The sequence below is a fragment of the Tamandua tetradactyla genome, chromosome 12 (assembly GCF_023851605.1).
Source record: "Tamandua tetradactyla isolate mTamTet1 chromosome 12, mTamTet1.pri, whole genome shotgun sequence".
NCBI classification, from domain to species: domain Eukaryota; kingdom Metazoa; phylum Chordata; class Mammalia; order Pilosa; family Myrmecophagidae; genus Tamandua; species Tamandua tetradactyla.
In genome coordinates, this window is record NC_135338.1 from 29,219,277 (window position 1) to 29,242,990 (window position 23,714).

At 44.5% G+C, this 23,714-nt stretch overlaps 1 protein-coding gene across 1 annotated transcript in view; it reads right to left on the minus strand.

Annotated features, from left to right (window-relative positions):
- Window positions 1-1,629: 1,629 nt before the first annotated feature.
- The window catches only part of MAP3K9 (mitogen-activated protein kinase kinase kinase 9), a 102,863-nt gene continuing 80,778 nt past the window's right edge, over window positions 1,630-23,714 (minus strand). Inside the window, exons 6-11 of the mRNA XM_077122883.1 lie at window positions 19,690-19,930; window positions 17,983-18,105; window positions 16,266-16,419; window positions 12,467-12,579; window positions 10,469-11,272; window positions 1,630-9,099 (exon numbers count right to left, since the gene is read on the minus strand). Coding sequence (XP_076978998.1) covers window positions 8,615-9,099; window positions 10,469-11,272; window positions 12,467-12,579; window positions 16,266-16,419; window positions 17,983-18,105; window positions 19,690-19,930 — 1,920 coding nt within the window. The 3' untranslated portion in view covers window positions 1,630-8,614. The remainder of the gene's footprint in view (window positions 9,100-10,468; window positions 11,273-12,466; window positions 12,580-16,265; window positions 16,420-17,982; window positions 18,106-19,689; window positions 19,931-23,714) is intronic.

Consider the following 23,714-nt stretch of genomic DNA (forward strand, 5'->3'; position numbering starts at 1 on the left):
TAATAATGGGACGTAGTCTTAAGGATGTTGAGATATTGTCAATGAGATATTGCAGGTCAAGTCTTAGTACAATGCTTGGCTCAGAGAAAAACTGTAACAAGTTTTTAATCACTAAATGGAATTACCAGGCCCATGTTATAGTTTCAAGGCCATACTGCCAAAAGTGTAGCAATTTATATATATATATGCTAGCAAGCTATGGGCACCTTTAATGGCATCCTTTCTAAGGAGTTTGGTCAATTTTTCATCTTTGCCCCATCTGCTTTACAATCTGGACTGATCAAATCTACCATGAGGTTTAGCAAAAGGTCACCATGCCCCCTCGCAGGAATCTATCACAGAACCCCAGCTCACAGGCACTCCTCCCCAAGTGGGAGAGGAAAGTGCTAAGCAGAAAAATGAGAGGTCACAGCATTAAAAAATGAGGGTGTCTAAATATATATTTTCATTCAGAAGACATTTTCCCACGTGCAGCTGAATGATGAAATATGGGGTGCAAGTGGCAAAGAATAACCCCAAACAGGAAATTCTTTCTGTCTGCTTCCACCCTTGTCCCCACCCAATGCCAAATCATAGAAAGTGAGAGCAAAAAAAACTGCTTTTATCACTTTGCTCAAGAAGATCACTTACCCAGAGAGGTAAGTGGTTTGCCTGCAGTCACCAGGTTGACAAGTGCCATTTAAAGTATCAGGCAAGGAAATCCATGCCTCACAAGCCAGCAAATCTTGTCTACCTGTCTACAGCTCCATTTATGTTTGTCCTCTTTGTCCTGTTCACAACACCAGCAGGAATGTCAGGGTGGACAGTGGTAGGGAGTGGAATGCAGCACACACATTTGCTCGTGGCTCTGAAAAGGACAAACCTTTAACTTGTTTGATGGCCAGTGCTTTCCCATACCACGTCAAAAAGGTCCCTGTGGTCCAGCTGCAGCTCTAGCACCCTTCAAAGAGGATTCCCACCCATCCCTTTTCTTGCAAGTTATCTGTCTCTATCTCCATAGTCATTTCTTTTCTACATCTGGAAATTCCCTTGGAACAGCTGTTATCTGGATATCTAGTTTAATTAAAAAAAAAAAAAAAGGAGGGAAGATCAAGTTTACAAAGTGCCACAGCAAACCAGAAGTAATTGTTATAACAGTTTTATTCAAGTCTGTGTGTGCCCTGGTGTTGAGACCAGGCTGAGATCAGCATTACACTGTAATACGATAAGAGGTTTAGCCATTGAACCAAGCCTGCTTGGCATCCCTAGTTAACAATTTACAGTACCTCAAAAAGAAAAAAAAAAAAGCCAAAGAAAAGAACCTGATATGTTTCCTTCAGGACTTTTCTATTTTTAAATATTGTTGACAACAAACAATAACTTAAATCCCAAAGCGAAATGGGAATTCAAGGACACAGGGACAGGACACATGGACAAGCATTGGAGCAGGAACGGTCTTGGGAAAAACTAGTAGCTAACTACATAGGAACAAAATGAATACATATGTGAACTTTCACTTTATCTAGATCAAAGGCTCTAAGGGAGAGGAAAATCCCAAAGAAAGCTTTTCTGAGAACTAAGTCAAACCCATCTCTAACTCCTTTCCTTAATCCTCTAGAAGACAGTCTTGGACTATAAGATGCCTGTGTGTGTGTGTGTCTAGGAGGGGTATTTAGAGGAGGGAAATTTAGAGAAAGTTAATATGTTATTGCCTCCCTTTTTTGCTACAACTTGGGACCAGGGCATGTGGCACGCCACAACAAAAAAGGCAAAAGCCTGATTTCAAATTCCCAATGGGGAGAGACTACGATAAGGCTTCAAAACTCAGGAGCTGGGAAGAGAGTGACTTGAAGCTGTAGTGTAAAGTAATAATGGGGCAATTGTGGGCTGAAAACTGAGGAGAGGGGCCTCATAGGGCCTCAGCAGTGGTGCTAGGACAAAAGCTGTAGAATCACCACCTTCAACTCCCATGTGGTACAAATCCCTGAAAAATCGTGGAGAAGAAACAGTGGAGGAGAAAGCAGCCAGGAACAGAAAGGAAGCCTGCAGAACAAGTCCTGCTGGAGTCTCTAGTCACGCAGGCAGAGGGCAGTTAAGCAAGGGACAAAATTCTCCTTCAGACTGGAGTCATTTCAAAATCCAGGTGGACCTAAGCCATGCAATTTTATATCAGGGCTTCTAACAGAGTGGCCTAAAAATGTGCTCAGAGGAAAAAATGGGAAGACTTTTGAACCAAGAGGATCAGCAACATAGAACACACTAGCCATGTGACCTTGGGCAACTTGCATAACTACCTGAGCCTCGATTTTCACATCCTTTGATGGGTAACACCCACTTCCCAGAATTACAGTGAGGAGAAAAAAAAATAAGAAAGAAATATAAAACACTAGGAAAATGCCTTTGACATGGAAGAAATAATGATTTCTTGTAATTTATTGTTAATCTCCCCAGCTAAGCTCAGGATAAACTCAGGCCTCATTTTGACAGTGATGAAGAAAAAAGCCATGGCCAGCATGGGTTCTGGAACAGTAGGTAGAGATAAATGATGGGAATAAAGAATGACGATAGAGAATACGTCAAGTGAAAATAACACTGGTGGAGGTGGTGTCAATGGCTGACATTTCTGAAGGCTTACGTGTGTGTCAGGCAGAATGCTGGGGGTGCTACTCTTGGCATGCAAGGTACTGAGTGCAAAAGCCTCCATTTCATTCCCTTCTGAAATCTGGGAGAGAATGGGTAGGTTTATTGACCAAAGAAGTTTAAGATGAGACGCTAAAGGATCCATCCCCTCTACTATAATCATACCTTTTGCCCCCAAACACATGTACACCTCAAGTGCTCTCCAGACTTCTGAGAACCTTAAAGGAAGCCAGAGAACATCAAAGACAGTACAGAGCATCAAGAAAAGCTGACCCCAAATTAAAGATCCAAACTTAAAGACTCGGGGAAAATCATCCCAGACGTTTTACTCTTATAAGTCGATACATTCCTTGCAAACACCTCCAGAGAGTTATCACCTTATGCAGGAATCCAGGGGAAGGGTAAGAACCAGGGAGAGGGAAGGTTGGCTAAAACAAGTACACATGGCTGTTCACAGGTCCAGGTGAGGGGCATGCGGGGCTGGGAACGAGAGTGAGGTGAGTGAGACATTCATCTTAAGTGCAAAATTTATGGGGATGGCAAAAATCTCAGTAATCAAGATAGATGATATTTCAAGGTAAAACTTAAAAAAAAAATCACAATTAATTTTAGATAAAGTCAAAATCTGCCTGGGCAGGGATATGTGTGAAGGATTTCAGGAATGTGGGAAACATGACGCCTGAAACCTGCTCTTGGACTTCAGTGGATATAGAGCAACTAATACCAAGTCCCTGAGCCTTCACACACCAGGACCCCTTTTCACAAAACATTTTGACTTCTGGGTTCAGAACCCCTGGGTGTCCAGCCTGCAGGTCCCAGTACCAAAGACCTGTCTTTGAACCTGGAATTGTATTCAAGTGGCCTGTCCTAGGACACTTACCTGTCATGTCCACACCTGCCAATCAGTCCTGTAAAACTATTTGCAGGGAGGGTGGGTCAGATCAGTCAGGGGAAAGGGACATGTGGAAAAGCTCTCAGCTCTGGTAACAGGCTAGGCCCTGAGGCTCCTTTCTCATTTTAGCTACAATCCTGAGCTAACAGCCCAAATCAGGCACAAGGAGTCCTACTAGCTGGAAGGCCTCTTAGGTGCAACCAGCTCCTAAGCAAGGAGGGGCCCAATGTTCTGAAAACCAGACATCAGGTCTCCCTGAGCAGGCTGTGAAGCTAGGGTGCTGTCAGGGCCTAAGACAGGAAATGGACAAGCAGAGGGTGGGGCCTGACCGTCAATATCTTATTTGGAAAACACCAGTTAACAATGTGAGAGGAAGTCATGAGAGGCTCACCTGGCCTGCACAGCCAATCAGAAGCCCAGGGCTAGATCAGGCTAATTAGGAAATTCAGGCACTTATGTTAATTAGCCTTAATTAGACAGGATTCCAGGATACAACTCATGCCTTCCAACACCAGCACCTGAGGTGTTAAGCTCCCTGGAGGGAAGGCTGGAATAGCCCAGGGACTGAGGAAGCTACAGTGGGTTTTCCATTCTTGTATGGATTTTTTATTCATTTGAATTCCTTATCTAGGAAAACTCCCAACTGCCTGAAAGAAGACATGTATCTAGGGGAATATGTTTCAAACAATAACCATATTCTGAGAGGGAGTAATCCTCAGCCCAGAAGCCAAGGAGAGAAGCAGGAGGTCTATTAGGGTGAACCATATGAAACTGCTAATATTCAATAGTTGTTGTCCTACAACCATATGTATATTTACACACAGGTAGTGTTTTCTCCATAAAGGGATGTAATCTGGCAAGGTGAGGCTTATCAGTACTGGACTTGATAGGATAGAAGGGAGGGCAGTAGCACTGTCCCTAATTCATGGTTGGGCTTCTGAGGTCCAGAGTGGGGAAGAGAGATTTGCAAATCACAAAGCTAGTAAGCAGGGAGCTCAGGTCATGAGGCTTCTACAGCTCCTGGGCTGCCATCTTTTCTTATGATCGCAATGCACAGCAGACTCCTCTCACCTCCTACCCAGGTCTACAACCTCTGGCAGAACCTTCAGGAAAACTCTGGTACTACAGAAACAGCAACCTCTGCTTCTCCCTCTAAATCTTTCAAGAGGCAGTAAGCCAGTGTTTCTGACCTGTCTGAATGAGCTCTCACCAGAGGCTCAAGGCACAGGCTCAAAGAGGTGAGGAAGAGGACAAGATTCTGCAAATGCAGAGGACAAACATTTCAATCCTGAGGTGTAGCACTCACAGCCACCCCGTCTTCAGTATCTGCTGCACTTCACTTTGTTAAAAGTAAGCTTGACAATTTAGGAATGTCTAGACAGCTGACTTCCTCCTCAACATATGGGAGGAACAGGGGTGGTAGAAAGAGAAGAGGGTGCTCTATGTGGGAAAAGAGGAGGCAAGAGTTTTGACAAAAAAGTCAGTTCCAGGGTCTAAATAAATAGGATTCTGGGAATGACCATGAGTCAGACACCGAACTACTATTCTGATGTAGCCATCAGCCTCCCCATCTCCCATTTTCTCTTTTAAGACACAAATGGTGAGAATGAGCAGCCTGACAAGTTAAGTGGGGGAATAAGGAAAGGATGTGTGTAAACACCAGGTGCCACATATATGCAGGTAAAAAGCACATGCTCGATCATGGTCTCCATTAGTCATGCAAAGCTAACTCCAAATCAGTCTGCTTTCAGAAGCCAAAGGCAGAAATAAAAGATTGTGAGAACCATGCTTTGTCAACTTCAGCTATTCATCCTGTAAAGATGATGGAAGCTTCCCCTTGGAGCTGGCAAGTAGCCACAGGGCTCCAGTGACCTTCTCTGACACATTCTTCTGTTGCCCTTTTGAGAGAAGCATGTGAAGATTGCTTTGAAGAAAGGGAATTTGAGAGCGGCTAAGGCACAAGCCCAAGGCCATTCCGCAAAAGCAGAATAGAGAATAGAGCCAATAGGTTCAGGTCTCAGAGCCTGGTGCCTGACTCAGCACTCAGTCCAAATATCTTTTTAGCTTTTCTTCACTTGAGTCTTCATTTTTAAACATCCCCCTTTTTCTAAGAGCAAGTACATCAAATGTGGAAGGAAAATAATGTCATTTGTGTAAAGTTCAGGAGGAAAAGTAAGCACTATTTGGAGTGGTCCAAATATGATATTATTGTTATTATTATTATTAATATTAGCAGACCTTAGGAATGCCAAAGGATGCCAAGTTAAGAACATCTCCCCAATCCTCTTAGAAATAATTTAAAAGGACAACATAGACATCTATTCAGCCTTCTGGCAGTGCCTTATGTCCCCAGGTAGGTCAACAGAGCATAATTCTGTTTGGAATCAATAGTAAGAACTGAAGGATCCCAAAGAGATCCCAGAGCAGTATCTGTTTCCTATCACCATCTGCCATGTGGTGAACATAATGCCAAGGGCAGAACAAAAGTATTACTGAGGAAAGAGAGGGAAGGGAGAAGGGAAGGACAGCTTCTGCCACTGAAGTGGCTTCATCCACATCTTCAAGACCAGCTCCTGACCACAATCACGGGGCAAGAAAACCTAAGTGAACAGAAACTAACTCAAACCTACTACTACACAGGTCCCTATCCCAACTCCAGCTTTACCCCCAGAGAGTGTGTGGTAAGCAGAGACTCATGAGAGACTGGGAGGTTTGGCAAGAGCCAAGAGATGGTAACACCCCCATCTTCATGAAAAGTCAAAGCAGTATCTTTAGGATGGCTCTGCTTCTGCTTTTTGCAGGTACAATTCTTCCCTTAGCTCAGCGTTTCCTTGTCTTCCCCTTAGGTGGATGAATTAAGAATTGGGTTTACTTCTCATTCAATTGTAGGTGGCTGTCATTCAGTTTATACTCAGAACTTCAAAGAAAGATGCCTGCAATCCAACAAAGTAACAAAATGTAAAAAGTCAGCAAAAGAAAAATTCCTGCCTCATACCAAAGAGTGCTGCCCAAAGCTGGCATGGTTTCAATTAACACTGTATGGGGCTGCATCCCACATGCCAGCCATTTAGTGGGGACAAGAGTTAACAGATGTGCTAGTGGCTTAGGTGGGGTTATGGAGGGCCTAAGAGAAGGGCACAGAATGGACCATTTGTGCCCAGGAACTGCTGATAGGATTCACATTTTTCCCCCAGCTAGCCAAAGAGTAGGGACATATGGGCAAAAGTATTCTCTTACATATTGGCTTGGCTAAACAAAGATGAGAGAGATGAAATGCAATTTCTCTGTGCAAAACAAATGCAAAAACAAAACCAACAGTGCCTCCCCACCCAAGACTTGGTAGGAGTCTTGCACCAAAGTGCTGTGGGCTCATAAGGCAAGGAGCAACGTGAAAGCCAAGGTCACCCCTTCTATTAACCCCAGAGGAGGATCTCCATCATAGCCACAGAGAAACAGCAGTGACAAAATCCACCACTGTGCCAGCTGAACCACTCTCCCCATTCTGGCATCCAGGCAGCAAACTCAGGGAACCTCCAAATTGGCCTCCAAAGTCTCCAGAGCAAAATTCCATGATAAGAGACAGCAGAGCAACACATAGAGAGTCTTGAGGGAAGAGGAGCATGACCTAAGGACTCTATTTCCAGGCAAGTTGTTATTCCTGTATAAGAACAACTGTTAACACATAATACAGAAGGCCTCGGAGTAAGTAAAATAGCTGAAGACACACATGAGAAAGCTTCCAAAGAAGCTCAACATTCAAGTTAAGGAAACAAATTCCAGAGAAATCAGGGTTGGCTTCTGCTGTCCTTCCTATCTAGCTCATGGTCTAGAACCAAACACAAGAGAGAGTCTTGGTCAATTTCAATGCTTGAAACTTGAAGGCCATTAATAAATCAGTGGGTCACTAAGTACCTTACAAACATCATTCTTTACCACATCCATTTACAGATAGTATAACCAATAGCTCCATTTTACTTCAAAGGCATCATAAAACGGATGGCCCAGCCAAAAAGAAAACCCCAACTCCTAGTGTCCAGGGCCCATCCCATGTCTTCTGGTGCAGTGCAGTGATATTCTGCCAACTATACATGTGACTTAAATTCCACTAATTCCAGGGGTCAGAGAAACAACTGAGGAAAGGGAATAACACATAAAGCTCAGACAACAAAAACAACCCTTTTGATCTTGTCTCTGGCTTCAGAACTGGCACCAGTGAATGAGTCTCCCAAGAAACCATTTCTGGGATGAGCACATGTTTGTATCAGAACTTGGTCTGATCATGTCCTGACCCCAGGTAGGAAGATGGGTACCTTCAGCAGGTGCTGGTTTCTGCCATTCTTTGAGTGTGTCCAGAAGGATCAAAGACAGACTCTTATTCTCTTTACAGCAACTTGACTCTATTTTTCATAACTCCTCCCTGTCCCCCTAGTTCTCACTGAGGCAGTTCCCTGTACCACATGTAGGCTCAAATAAATAGGTAGGGAGCATGGAAGTGCAAGGAGGTTGGTACCAAGCCACATCTATCAATTCCTATGTCCCCACACAGAGGTAACTTGCCTCCAGCCTTCTGGCATGAAAGGGCTCAGATCACAGAAAAGCTTGCATCTCACATCAAAACGAGATTCTGATTCATGGGTGATAAGGGGAGAGAGTTGAAGAGGAGCAAAATCAATCATAGAACATCCAATACCGGTGTTCTGGGAAGGTTGAACTCAGGGCTAACAAGGGACCCCAGGATAGGCTCTGAGCATACCCAGCTGGCCAAGGAGAGGGAGCAGCAGACAGATTTGGCTGGGTGACTGCAGGGTCACCCTAAAGGCGAGGACTACTGCGGAGGGTGGGGAACATGCACGCACCCCTCTCTTCCCTACATAGCCAGAGCTGATGGCCATAGCCTCTCCAGTGGACATGGGTAGAAAGGCCCCACAGGGTATGAGACTCTCTGATGTGGCCCTGTTTCCATCCCTTCCATCTTCAAAGTGCATTATCAGTGCAAGAAGTAGGGCTGGATCTCAGGGGGTCCAACTCTGAGAAAGGGCTGAACCAGCCAGCAACCCCCATCTCCTCCTGCTTCCCCCTTGTTCACCCCTGCCCCTTATCATGCTAAGACCAGAACTCTTGCTGGATCTCATAAGGGGCAGGCCTGTGTGTGTTCAGTTCAGTTCTGCACAGCGGTACAGTGCTGTCCTGACTCTGCCCCTCTGCATCCAGGTCGAGAAGCGTCCGCTCAGCTGGGGGCAGCGATCCTGCTTGGAACGGGAGCAGGGCTGGAAGTCCAGGCCGCTCCTCCACAGTGCTGCTGCTACTAGCAAAGCAGGAGTCCAAATTGCTGGGCGTCTCCGTGCTGGAGCTATTGGCTGGAGAGGCGCTACGGGCATGGCTAGGTGACACGAACCACCAAGGGTCCAGCCGTTGCCGGTTGGCAGAAGGACGTGGCCGAGGCAGAAACTCTAGAGTCTTGGGTCTCTCCAAGGTAGAGTCCTGCTGCGTGTTCCAACGCCTTGGGGTTGGGGGAAAGACCACATTGGGGTCAGGGAGACGGGGAACTTCGCCTGGGTCTCGGCTAGGGCTGGGGGTTTTCAGTATTCCTGGTCAAGGAGGAAAAAGGAGAGGCATCAGGTGATGGCACCATATATCTGGGTGAGAAATCCGCTGTTCCCGCGCCCACCTGGCCATATCCATACTCATTTGGTCAAGAAATATTTACCGAGCACCAACTATGTGCCATGCAGTGTGCTGGAAGGTACCTGGGATAGAATCATGAACTAGAAGGCCATGATCCATAAAAAAGGGACATCTGGGGTCATATCTATAATGAAACATCTGAAGGAAGGGGTCGGCAAACGACAACCAGAAGACTAACCACTTGTGATTGTAAATCAAGTTTTATTGGAACATAACCGCACCCATTCGTTTAAGTATTGCCCATGGCTGCTTTCACACCACACCTGCAGGCTGAGTGGTTTCAACAGAAACTGCATACCCTACAAAGCCTGAACTATTTACTATCTGGCCCTGTTTAAAAAAATTAGCCAACTCCTGACTTGAGGAACTGCCCATTCATTCACTGTTCATTCATTTAATAATAAACATGTGATAGTACCAGAGATAGATATTAGAGAACTAAAGATGAATAATATAGGGTCTCTACTCCCAAACAGGTCACACATCTGAGTAAAAAATCCTAAAGTGGGGAGGAGCAAGCCAAATGGCAAAACACAATCACCACTCACATTCAAATCTTACTGAAAGGGCGATTGCTATTCCTCTCTTCTAACGGACCAGCAGCAGTCTCTAAATCAGATTTAGGTCTTAAAGGGAGCAAGGGATTATGATGGGAAGCATCCAGGATGGCAACGTGTGTGCCTAAGTACATCAGGTGTCAAATGGAGAAGGCAAGTGTTATGCACATGTACGGTAATTTACGCGGACACATGCCCACGGCTGAAGAATCAGGCATGAGTAAGGGGTGAGTGTTGCAGGATATGATGAATGGGTGGAAGCTGCCTTATGAGTGTGTCTGTACTAATGTTATAACGAGAGGCAAGAGCCCAGCTATGTGGCAGAAAATACCTCTCCTATGTGCAGTGCAAGATCCCTTACTGATAACTTCACCTCTTCAGGGAATAACCAAAAGCTAGGTTCCTGCCTTTCCTATCCCCTGAGAGTACTCATGTGGCCTGAATATCCCACAGGGATTCTGGGTTTGATTCTTCCTAGAACCTGCCTGTCTTCTTTCATTCTCATGGGGAAGGACCATGAGGCACAGGACAGAGAGACGTAGGCCAGCCTTGGCCACCTCCCCCGACCCCAGATCTTCTTGACTGGCTAAGAAGGAAGAATAGAGTTCATGTAAATCCAGAGATGGGAAGAGGCAATGAGGCACCTGCAAACATGTCCACTCCCTGGGGAGCCACAAGGAAGGGAAAGAGAGGAGAGGAAAAGGACAGGACTCACCTGTTCCAGGACCGGGGCTCACCCCATTGCTGGAAGGGCTCCTGCTGGCTAGGAGAGCCGCTGGCTTAAGGGCCCCATCAGAAGGCGTCCGCCGGTGACCACTTGGCTGCGTGGGGGCTGTAAGGGTGACGTGGGTGGGAGTCAGAGATTGGTTAGGGTCTCGCTTGAAGCGCTCCACTCGGACGTTAACCAGGGGGTTGTGGGTGCATGGGGTCAGGGGTGGGGCCTCGACGGGGCTGACAGGCATCTCATACACCACAATCTCATCACTGTCGGAGCGCAGCAGGGAGCGGGTAGAATTGCACTCGGAGATGGAGGAGAGAGAGAGCAGCGTTAGAGAGGCAGAGGGGTCTCCTAGCAATAGCATGGGGTCTTCCTTCTTGAAGAGTTTTCGGGAAGGGGGGCTGGTGCTCCGACGAGGACGGCCGGCCCTCTGAAAAAGACCCTCCCGCCTCTTCTTTTCTTCTCGGGCCGGTGGCTCAGGCTCCTCTGGGGGAAGCAGCTGGCACTTGCCGGCTTCCAGCAGGTCAAACCCTAGGCCAGTGGCTGCGAGAACAGCCCCACAGCCAAGTAGGGCTACCTCACAGCGGCGGTGTTGGGTGCCACCCCGCTTGAGGCTATTGGTTGGCGTCAGCTGAGGGGTACTGGTGGCTGAGTTGACAGGGGTGGGCTCCTCATGGACTCCGTCACTGCAGGGCCCATCCCCATCCTCTCCACGAGGAAATGGGATACAGAGGTAGGACTGGTTGGGTGAATGCTGTAGACGACTCTCCCCACTCCTTGGGCCTTCGCTGTCCTCATCCTCTATGAAGGTGAAAGTAGTAGAAGGGAAATAGAAAATGAGAATGAAGCAGCAAGAAGAGATAGAATTTGCTTCTTCCCCCAACCCCAGCCTCTTGGCTAATGTCAGGGATGCAAAAGCCAAACGGGCTGATGGGTGGGACAAGAGCATTGACCCAACAGGGCTCTACTCCCCATACTCAAAATAGTGACCAACATGGGGAAATCATTCTCCACTCCAGAGCCTATTTGCAAAACAGGGGATCTACCAATTTGCTACTTCTTCCCATAGACACCCTCAATATAAGGTGGAAAATAGATCCCAGGTGTTGAGAAACTTCCCAAACATGAAATAGGTAGGACAGACCCATGCCACATCTCTAGATAAAGGGCTAGATAAAGGACGATGTCTGGAGAAGGGCCTGGGTGCCATGTAATGTGGCCCATTCCAGGGAAGCATTCTTTGCAGATTTACCCTTTCTACCCATGAAGCACTTTCCTGAGAGAATAAGAGAGAGAGAGACAGACAGACAGACAGAGTGACAGAGAACACATACATTAGAAGTCATATGTTCAAGGGCAGTATGAGTTTCCTAGAACATTAGACAGAACAGAAATAGTCCTAATTTTTCTTCACCTTAAAATTGGAAAGGACCTTGGCTTTCTAGAAGGAAGGCCCAGAGACTTGTTTTAAGACCAGTCTCCTGCAAAGGATTAGAATCTTCTGTATGGCTGAAAGCAAATATATTCTAAGGACTCAGCTATTAGAACCTTGGAAACTTACAGAGGTAAGCATATTATCTGAGAGAGGGCCTAGACAGCATCTTGCCCACTCGGTAATCACAGGTCAATGCCAGAAAATCCTCCTTGAAGTGAGAGTGTGTGCCTTCTGCCACCATCCCCCAATTGGCTGACTCTTCACATTAAAAGAAGATGAAAACCCAGAAAGGGGAAATGCCTGATTTAACCAGCTCCTTGGGATAGGAGGCTGAGAGCAGGCTCCACAGGTAGAGTAGGAAGAAATTGATTTGGGAAGGCTCAATGAAGTGGAAGTAGGGCAAAGTAGGAGGGAAGAGGGTGAGGGTGGAAGGTAGGAGTTGAATAAAAGAGGAGCCAACCATCGTGAAGTAGTATGAGGGATCCTTAAATCGTCTCAGAAGCTTGATGAAGAATTCTCTGAGGGAACAGGGAGAGAAGCAAAACAAGGGCAATGCTTACCCATCTCCATAAGGCTGGTGAACCCTGGCAGGGCAGGGCTGCTTCTAGTGCCCTTCCCGAGGTTGGGAGCACTGGACGACCACTGTTTGTATCCATCTACAAGGGACTTGAGGCTTAATAAGAGGAAATGGGGAAACTGTTAGAACTGGTTCCCTTACTTACTTCACCTTCAGCGCCATGGGTCTGTGGAAATGTCTCTTCCCATCTGCTCAATTATATCAATACCCAAGAGCCTTGATGTTTAGGCAACAAATCTTACAGAGTACACTTGCTCGAGGGAAAGAAAAGCAGTGGCATGACCCAGTCCCCAACTCTGTGGAAAGAGCTGGTGGGCAGGCAGAAAGAGCAAGGACTGCTCAGCACCAGCCAAGATCTTGCCTGAGCCCATCTTAAGGGAGAGGCAGTCAAGCCACAGACATTGAATACAATCTATTAGTGACATTAGAAGTACTGCAATGCAAGGTAAGCACTGGGCAGATGAGCTAGCTAGTAGAGGTGGACTGGCCACTCCACTCACACAACTTCTCCCTTCAAGCTTGCAGCATGCTTAGGAAACTTTTAAGTCATTCATTCACTATTCAAAAATCAAACAAACAAACAAAACCAACCAACAAAAACTGCCTCCCTAAGCTGCACCAAGCCAGTGCACTTTGGGACAGACCTATGTGGGTATACCTAATGCTATATTGGATTCCTCCAGTTTGGCTGAGGATGGGAGGAGAGGGAAGAGGACCCTGCTTTCAAACACTGTAATCGGCTTATGCTAGTAAGCTAGTAACTTTCCAAAGATATAGACTGGCTAACCCACAAATACCCTCATCTGATGGGGGAATCAGAGGCTCAGAAGCACTGTTTTTTTCCCTCGAGGGCAGTAAGAAGGAGGACCAAGGAATCTGTGGGCTACAGTTGCCAGGATTATAACCAAGGATGGCTTTTTGTGAGGACTAGAATGTGCTATTCAGTTCAAACCCACTTTTCCCAGAGACCCAGCCCATCTTGAGGGACAGAAAGGACCCACTTCTTCCCTGGCCACTGAACTCTGTTTCAAGTGCTATCAGAAATATCCATGAATTCAAGCACATTCCAACCACTGCTGGTTCCAACCAAAATGCAGAGCCAGAGATAAGCATGTCCCTAAACCCAAAGACTGGACTTCTACATGATCCAGCCTTGTATCCAAGGAAATCTGGATCAGCAAAATCAAAATCAGTGCAAAAGATCAAAGGAAGGAAAAATAATCATGTATCATCTCCCTAAAACTAACATGCCCAGGAGTAGCCCCACAAAGGAAGTGGCCAAGGAAGTAAATATCAAAGAAAATTGAGATCAACACAGGAATTTTCCCAAAGTGCACAGTGGTACTGCTTTTTTTTAAAAAAAAAAAAATTAGGCACAAACCTAGCAATAATGAGGCTTGATTCTACAGGATATGATATGAGAACCAGGAAATGGAAGGGGGATTCTTACTAGTACAGGTGATGAAAGGGTGAAGATTAGACTCACCCCAAGTGGAAATGTGGAGATTCTGATGGGGTGCTTAAACCATTAGCTTTCTCCCGTCTCTGAGGGGATCTTCAATGAACAAAGAGAATCAGTAGTAGGCACTGTAGAGGGCACAGCCAGCTTATCTCTCCCATATCAGAAGCCTCAAGGCTGGACTCTAGCCACCAGGCCAGCCGTCCTCCCCACGCCCAGTCAGCAAAGCCCACATCAGGAAAGGTTTTCACAAGATGACCCAGTTGAGCTACCGCAGGTCCAGGACCTCCCAATTTGTGAGATGAAGATCTCTGAGCACCCACAGCATAATCCCAAAGGGCCTGTGAATCCATACATGCCCATGCTCTGTCTATAGACAAGGCATATATTTCCAAAAGATATGCACTATTTTTTAAAAAGGGCTGTGATGCTAAGATCCACAAAACACAGATGCAGTTACCATTACTGAATTCAAGATAACTTTTTGTCATTACGTATTTTATTTAATTGGCAGATACTAAAATATAAACATTATCTTCCAGAGGTTCGCAAAAACCTTTGGCATTAAAGAGGTCTTTACTTGAGATTTTACGTCAATAAGAATTGAGAATCAGAAAAGTTACATCATATATTTTGAATTGTTTTAAAAGTTTACAAGGGTGAATTTACATAAGGAGGAAGAAAATGCCAAAAGTTAATATTTTCTAATGCAAAATAAAATTAAATTAATAGCAAAGCAGGAAATACCTTTAAATGAAGCAGAACCACCGAACCTACTGGAATTTATAGCCACCTTGCAAATCTTATCTGGAATTGTGCTAATGTTAACAATATCAAGGGATTCAGGGTAACTGAGTTTCTCAGACTGAGCTCAACTCCACTCCAGCCAGGGTAGACTAGCTCTTGCTCCTAAGGAACACAGTATAGAAGAGCAACTTGCATTCCATGAAGGTTCAATCACTGAAGTCATTCACAGCTTAGGTACTTTGCTCTACATATTTGAATTTTCCATCCCAAAGTTATTTAATTGGCTTCTGAAACCTGGCTTCAGATAGTCCATCTTTCATGAAACAAATGGTTATTTTCACCTTCAGCCAAAATCTGACATAGGGAAAGAGAGACTTTGCATATGAAATCTTAGTATTCCAAGGATTACCCAGGCCAGTTACAGATTCAAGGCACCTGTAAGCAGGGATCTAAAGCCTAATATTCAATCTCACATGCCCTAAAGAAAGTCACTAAAAAGGGCAGCCAGGGCGAGGGGTGGGGAGGCGTGCTGCTTACCTTCACACCTAGGAAAGTCTAAGTTCTAGACACTCACACCATGAACAAGAAGTATAAACCACTATGGCCATTCTTCAGGTACAGAAACAAAATTGCCTGAGAAGCTGAGAATAATCGCCAGAGCTGATATTTATATATGCTCATGATGAGCCAGACAATCTAGGCACTTCACAAATGTGGATTTACTCGTTTTATCCCACTTTTGTAGAGGAGGACACTGAAGCAGAGGATCACAATAATGGAATAGTGGAGGCAAGATGCACTCCCAGGAAGTCTTGGAGTCAGAGTGATGGGCCTGAGAAGAGCTGGGACCCAGGATAATTTAACTCCTACGCCACAAGGCCACAAACAGAACACAAGCACGAGCAAGATGTCAAGGCGTGCATTGTGCTTTGTTCAGTGGGGGCACACACACATGTCAGTGTGGCTACGGTAGGGGGCCTGAAAGAAGCACTGGTGCCCTAGAGTTACATCCTACTGCACTACCAGGCCGGGTTCATTCTGCCGGCCCCTGCTTCAGTATGAATCTCTAGCAAGAGTTCTGTGATCCCTCTCTTGAACAGATCTTTTAAGAGGAAGAGCCAGGTATGAGTAGCATACTCAGCCAGAACACTTATATCTGGTTAATACCTGGGCTGCTCACCACTTTGAGTGGGACACCTACAGGGGCTGGCAAACTACAGCTGGTGGGCCAAACCTGCCCACCACCTGTTTTTATGAATGAAGTTTTACTGGAGCGCTCTCATTTACATACTGTCCATGGTCCATGGCTACTTTTGCATTACAACAATAGAGTTGATTAGTTGTGTAAGAGACCCTATGGCCTGAAAAGCCTAAAATATTTACTATCTGGCCCATTAGAGAAAGTTTGCTGATCTCTGTCCTAGGAAGTTCCAGAGAACAAAGAGACTGGAAAATTCTGTTGTAAAGATCAGGTGATTTCTCAGAAAGCACTGAAACACCCAACATAGAAAAAGGTATTTTAAAATGGTGCATCCATTTTTCAGTGAGAAAGAATTTCACATCATCTGGCTCTTACCCTTCATCTCCTGAGGCAAGTTCTTTCTGTCCAAGAGTACTTGGCCCCCATGTCCGTCCCTTCTTCTTTGGGGCCCTCTTCTCCTCCTCCTCACCTTCCTCCTTAGGAATGACTGAGCTGCGCCCCCAGGTTTTGCTGCTTTCACTTGGTGTCACTGTGAATTACAAAGGATGGGTGGGATCTGGAAAAAGACACACAGAGCCCTTCCCAGATTAACCTATACTCTGCCAAATAAAATACACACATTTGGAGCTGCAGGGAAAAAGTTAGACTTCATAAAAAAACCTCTGTACCCAAGTAGAGCCTTCCGGGAAAGTAATGGAGGTCTCAGCCACCAATCATTTATCTTTCTCAAAGCACAGAGAACAATTTCCTAAATTCTCCTGAGTCCCATGCAAAGCTGAAGCTCAGACCAACCAGACATCAGAGTTCCAAACAGATCTGACTTAAGCACCTTACTGTTGGGTGGGATGGGGAGGCAAGGGTGGGTGATGAGAAGATAGGTGGGAGAGGAAGAGAAGGGGTTAAGGAAGATGGAAGTGCAAAAGTGCAAAAGAAGAAAAGTCTGGAAACAGAGAAAATAAGGAGTTCAAGGTTAAGGAGAAGATAGTCAAGAGTAGGAGGTGACACGAAAAGAACAGGCCTAGAGAAATACAAAAATAAGAGAAAAGGAACATTCTTCCGACATGGATACCTTAGAGCATCAGTCAAAACCTCAGGGACCAGGCTTCTAGCTAAACTGAGTAAAGTGAGCCAGTTTCCATCAAACAGGAAGTTGAGGGGACTGAGGCAAAATTTAGAGCATATAAAAGCGCCCATCAGTTCCAACCAACTGTGGACTCATGTAAAAGACCCCAGTGATTTGATTTGATCTTTCAACACATGTCATAAATCCTGTTTTTTAGTTTTTGTTTTTTTTTTCACATGGGCAGGGTACCAGGAATTGAACCCGGGTCTCTAGCATGGCAGGAAAGAACTCTACCTGTTGATCCATCATGGCCTGTCCCTGTTTTTTTTTTGTTTTTTTTTTAATTTAATTTTTTTCCTTTTGTTTTGGTGAAATCTCTCTATCTTTAAATTAGGAAAAGCATTTCTTTAATTTATTTTATTTATTTATTTTTTTACACAGCAATAAAAGCAAAATTGGTCCAGGTCCATCTGACCATAAAAAGTATTTAGCAAGTTTCCTCAGGACTCAGACTTTGCAAAAGCCCTTCCCTGGGAAGGACGAACAAAAGAAAAACAATCATGCCCCAAATATGGCAGAGGGCATGCCTGGGCCCCAGGCCAGGGTACCAACCTGTATCGACACAAGACACTAGATTCCAAATCACTTTGCAAATCAGTTGAGCTACCACTGATACCCACAAAATCTTTTGCTGATATCTGACTAAGAATAAAAGGTAGCGGAGGGCGGGCCATGCATGGTGACTCAGCAGGCAAGAATGTTTGTCTGCCATGCCAGAGGATCCGAGTTCGATTCCCGGTGCCTGCCCATGTCAAAAAAAAAAGAAAAAGGTAGAGGAGACCATAGTAAAGTTAATGGAAAGAGACAACAGGAAAGGCTAAGAGTATGTGTATGTGTGTACATGTATATACGTGCTGTCAAGGACAGGTGGCAGAAGTTATGGACGGAGCAAGCCTGGACCCATTGGTGGCTGGACAGAGCAGACACCTGGTGTGTTCTGGCCCCAACTAATTTAGCAAATAGTCTCACACTGGATGGCGCGAAGGCGAGGAATGATGGTGGGGCTTGCAGGAGGACTAGAGCGACTGCTGATCAGACTTTTCCTTTTGTCCATCGTTGGAGATGCCTGCACCGTGAACTTGTGCTGGAAATCTGTTGAGGAAACACAGACAGATGCATGTGCATTTGAATTTTCCCATAATGAAATTCATGTAAGACAACTGACAGGCCTGAAAAGCTCATTGTTCACCTGGAAAATGTTCTCTTTCAGAATCATCTCTTTTTCCCAAAGGCAAGATGGAGATATGGAACGAAGGAAAATTCATTTTCTGAATGACCTTTCATTAGACAGTCTTCATAAAGCTGTCTATATAATACAGACTTACAGGTTATATATGATTATATATCTGGAATAGCTTTTTAGATAATGAGACCATGTGGATTATTCTAGGAAATTTAACTCTATTTCATATAATCTATTAGTACTTGCCCCCTTTTCGCAGGGAATAAAGCAGGGGGACTGATGCTTCTTACTAAGTGGGGGCAGAGGTGGGCATTAAGAACTAGTCCTTGGTGAGAACAACCTAAGGAAATGAGGGAGATGGTCCAAACTCTGATATTTTCCAAAGGCAGTTATGGTACAGCAGAAAGAATGTTGAACTTAAGGACAATAAACCAGAGTTTGTGTTTAGCTCTGAATTTCTGAGTTTCACTTTCCTCATCTGTCAAAGAGGAATAACAAACAGCTGTTTGTCTGCACCTGGGTCTCCCCACTAAGTTGTATTCCCAGCACCCGGCAATATGCTCAACACATGTTAGATGCTCAAGAGGTGCTCACAGACTCAAGGTTGTCTGAAAAGAAAAAGATATGCAACAAGGAGATTGGTAAACACATCCCATGAACGCATTCACTGAATTTCAGTGAATTAATTCCCTTGTCCACACTTAAGCTACCATTGAAAGCCAACCACTGCTGTTCCTATCATGCTATTTTTCCTTAGTTCCTTATACTTCTAATAAGCTTGCTTTCTTGGGCCTTATGTATCAGAACACAACTGAACATTTTTATCTATTGAAACATACACTTGAACACTCACCTTCTTCAATGGGTGCATTATACACCACAAAGATTCTAATTCATAGCTTCACATTTCTTTGCATTTTTCCAAGGCTGTATAAGCCAAAAATGTACATTTTTTTTTTAGCCAATGTGTTTCTAAAGGTTATGTGTAAATCAAAGTCCTATAAGTTAAACATAAACTCAACTGCATTCAGAGAACTAGTCATTTAAATGAACCTTCACATGAGCTATTCTGCAAAGCCAAGATTTCTCTTGTCTCACACATATACACCTTGAAATCTACAAACTGCTCTCCCACCCCACCCCAATCACATGCTTCCTTCTCCAAGTCTGCCTAAAAGGAAAGGTGCCTATGTAAGCAGCCATGGTTCTAGCAGCCTGGACCACACTCACCTATCAGTTCACTCTCTGTGTTCAGTCACAGTCACTAATGCCCCTAAAGTGGGTGAGATTTTCAGCAGGCCAGTGTCTTTCTACTGAACAGAATGACCGATTTCAACAAAGGTCCATGTTGAAACCCTAGGTCTTGTGTTTCCAAAAGCTCAGTCCCCACTATCGGGACAGAGTAGGTGGGGATCCTTGCCCACACCAAGCCCTTGCCCCGCCCCACAACCAGGCTCTCTGTTCTCACTTCCAGCAGGCTCCTGGCCACTGACCAGAGGGAAGGCTGATGCGGTTGCCATCCTTGAGCTTCAGCCGGCTCTTTCTAAACTTGCCCTTGCGTTTTTTCACTCGGGGCTTCTCCTGGCACAGCTGGTGGATGATGATGTTCAGCTCCCGCTCCAGGATGTCGATCTCCCGCTCAGCCAGCTCCTGCTCCCTACGCCGCAGCAGCTCTTCCTGGTTCTTCTGCTGGAGCGCAGCCCGCGTCAGCTCCTCCTCCCAGGTGCGGAGCTCCTGCAAGACAGGTGGGAACCATGAGAGAGAAGCGGGACACTAAGTGCACAGCAGTTAGGGGGGTAAGGCCAGAGAGCCCCGGAGGGCAAGTGCTCATGGCAACCTGAGGGACTGGCCAGGCCCTGCAGAGCTTGCACTAGGTGCCCCATGCTCCAAGTCTCCAGTGGAGAGAGGAGGCTGGTAGTTAACTGATCAATGAGCCCCTAACCACCATGGATGGGGGGGAAACGAAGGTGCAACATAGGCATACTGAGGATGCAGCCAGAGGAGCTAAAGCCACAGGCCAACCCCTAGAGAGGGAAGCTGCGAGCTCCCAGCTACTCCTTGAACCTTGTTTAAAATTGCCTGTGGCTGAAAACTATAGTCATGTATTTGAACTCCACAGTCTTAGTTCTATTTTATTTTTTTTTCATTTTTATAAAGGATTTAAAAAACAGACAAACAGAACCAAATTAATGTGATTTAACTTAAAATATGCCCACTGCAAATCAATCACCCTCCAGGCATCACCTAACATTTAAGTAAAAACAAATATATTTTCAGGATGGCTGTTCAAGAAGTATGTCGGCATGCCATTTAAATCTTTGTTTATTTGGTGAATAAGTCCACTGAGGCACGTGGTTTTAACTCTCATCTGGTCTTAAAGGATAATAATTTGCTCTGGAAAGATCGTGAGAGCACAGCAAGAAGAGAGAACATTCCCTGAAGTCTTTGCCAAAAGCAAACTTGCCTGCTGTTTCGCCACACACCCCTGAAATGAACTTTCAATGAACATGTAAGATGTCATCCCAGAGCAGGCTGTAGCAACACAAGACAGCCAGACAGAGAATCTCAAAAATTGCAGGCAGAGAACTCTCTTTTCCTTCTCAGAAGGAGAGCAGGAGACAGAAAGCTGGAGGAGCAGAAGTGGGGCAAAAATCCCATTTGGAATCCCATATCCTGAGCCAAGAATGCTCCTTTCCACTCTGCTCTGAGAACAGGGGTGGAAGCATACAGGTGGGCAGAGCTCCCTTCCAGTTTCTCCTTTATTCTTCTGCATGAATTTATAAGTGAACACAGCACTGGTTCTCAGGAAGAGGGTGAGGGGTATGGAATCAGGAAACAGGAGAGAAAACAGGAAAGAGAACAAAGGATGTGTATAAAATTTTAAAACCTAGAACACAAACTAATAACACTAGTTCCCCTTTGTGGGACTGAAGTGAGGTGGGAGTTGGAGGTTAAGTCTTAAGAGGACTTAAGGTCATTAACTAGAGACCCACACCTAAAAAGCAGGACGATTCTGTCAATAAAGTAGCCACAACAACACTTTGATGGCTGAAACTTAAATTTTTCCCAACGAAATGCTCCACTACCAGAAGTCATTCTGGACTAAAAGTATAGTAAAAAAGGAACTCAGAGGTAAAAAAAAATATATATATATGTGTGTGTGTGTATGTGTGTGTGTGTGTGTGAACAGGTATTGGGAAAGCTGAGCAGGCAGGTAGAGGACAGAAAAAGCAAGAACAGAGACAAGATATGAATAAAACACTTTTATGAACTTTTCACCCAACTTGCCCTCCATCCCCAAGAGAATGTCAAAATAGCCATGAAAGTGATAGAAAGGAGATACATAGGAAGACGATTAGCACCTTGAAAAGTGTTACAGGGCAGAGGTATCATGGGATTGAGAAAGCCTTCCTGACCAAAAGGGAAATGAGAAAAATGAAGTTCTAGTGGCTCAGAGATTTCAAACAGTAGAGAGGTTATCCTGGAGGTTATTCTTATGCATTATGTAGATATCCCCTTTTAGTTTATGGTGTATTTGAGTGGCTGGAGGGAAGTACCTGAAACCATTGAGCTATGTTCCAGAAGCATTGATTCTTGAAGATGACTGTATAACTAAATAACTTTTACAATATGACTGTTCGGCTATGAAAACCTTGTGTCTCATTGCTCCTTTTATCCAGGGTATGGACAGATGAGTAAAAAAACGAGGTTAAAATAAATAAATAATGGGGGGTGGGGGGGATAAAAGGTAAAAAATTGGGTAGATTGATATACTTGTGGTCAGTGAAGAGGGAGGTATAAGGAGTATGGAATGTATGGGCTTTTTCTTTTTTCTTTTTCTTTCTTTTTCTGGAGTGATGCAAATGTTCTAAAAATGATCATGGTGATCACCAATGTGATGATAATGTGAGTCATTGATTGTATACCATGTATGGACTGCATGTGTTTGAAGATTTCCCAATTTAAAAAAAAAGATAATACAGAAATGTAAAGCCAAAATAAAAAAATGTTACACGGTGGTTACCAATAGTTGTTGAATAATTGTTGAGTCAATGAATGAATGAACTAGAAATAGGAAGAAGAGATAAAAGACAATTTTCTAAATGCAAATCTTTATGTAAACAAAGGTTCATCATAAGTTCCTGAAAGTTGAAATGGAACTTTTCAACTTTTTCTTCTTTAGTGAAACAGATTAATTGCTGCACACCCTCCAAATCCTCGGTTTCCCTGCTTTCGCCATTGAGAACGAAAACACTGGGAAGATGAGGAAAAATTATTCTTAGTTGGATGATTTTTGTTGCCTAACAGAGAAGGCGAAAAGTTCAAGCTAATTTGGACTTTCCAAAGTTCTTCTCTTCCATGTACTCAGGTCTAAGGATAGAGGTTTGGGTCTAACTAAGCCCTTTCCTTCAATAAGCTCAAACCCAGCCCAGAGACCAATGCATTCTCACAATACTTAAAGTAGTAGTTTGAGCCCAGCTGAAGAATAAACTGAACCACACAGTAAACTAGGATGTTTCTGGAGTACTCGTCTATGGCACCATATACCTAGAAGACCTTCAAACATGGTGAACTCCCTACTTGCGAAGCACCTATATGGGAGTCAGTAGCATGCAAACCACATCTCCCATATACAGAATGATTTAAGAGGTTTCTTTCTATAGAGAAAGGTCATATATATCTTATGTTGAAGTTCAACTTCAAGCCTTATAATGGAAAAACATCCTAGCAAGAGCTCTGGAATAAACTGCCTGAATTCAGGTCCCAGCTTCACTATCATTAACTGTGTGGCCGTGGGCAAGTTAATCCGAGAATCATATGTCATAGGGAATGCACAGCACCTAAACAACAGGGTTGTATTATATAAGACAATTAACTCATTACATAAGAATTACTTAGAGCATAACATATATAGCACATGCTTAGAGAATAGCACACAGTATACTAATGTTAGCTATAGTGAGAAAAGACTTGACTTTTCCTAGTACTTACTTAGTAACAAAATCCAACTTTTCTTATTGGCTAGTTTCCCTATAACTTCACTTATCAAAAGAAAGGTAACCAAGAATCAGTGATTCAGCAATTAACAAAAAAAATGTCATTAACTCAGGGGGTTCTTCTAGTTGGAATAGTACTAGAGATAGGCACAATCTCTTTGAATGAATCATTCTGTTCAACGGTCAGTATACGTCCACCCACCAGGACCCATAAAGATTCATTATAAGCTCAACTCCAGTCCCTGCAGGATATTCACGACTTGACAAATAGTGCTGTGTGTAGGACTGCTATGTTGTATAATATGAGTTTAGTTTCTTCGAATCAGTTCCAGAAATGATTTTTGAACAATTTTTTAGGGGAATGACAATGCCTACTGGAAAGAATATAGGATTTGGAATCAGACAGCCCAAGTGTGAGGCTCTGCTTCCTCACTTACTAGCTATACAATGTTAGAAAAGTCACTGACCTTCAGCTATGAGACAGAAGCAGAATGACATCTGCCCTACATATTGGTGGCCAT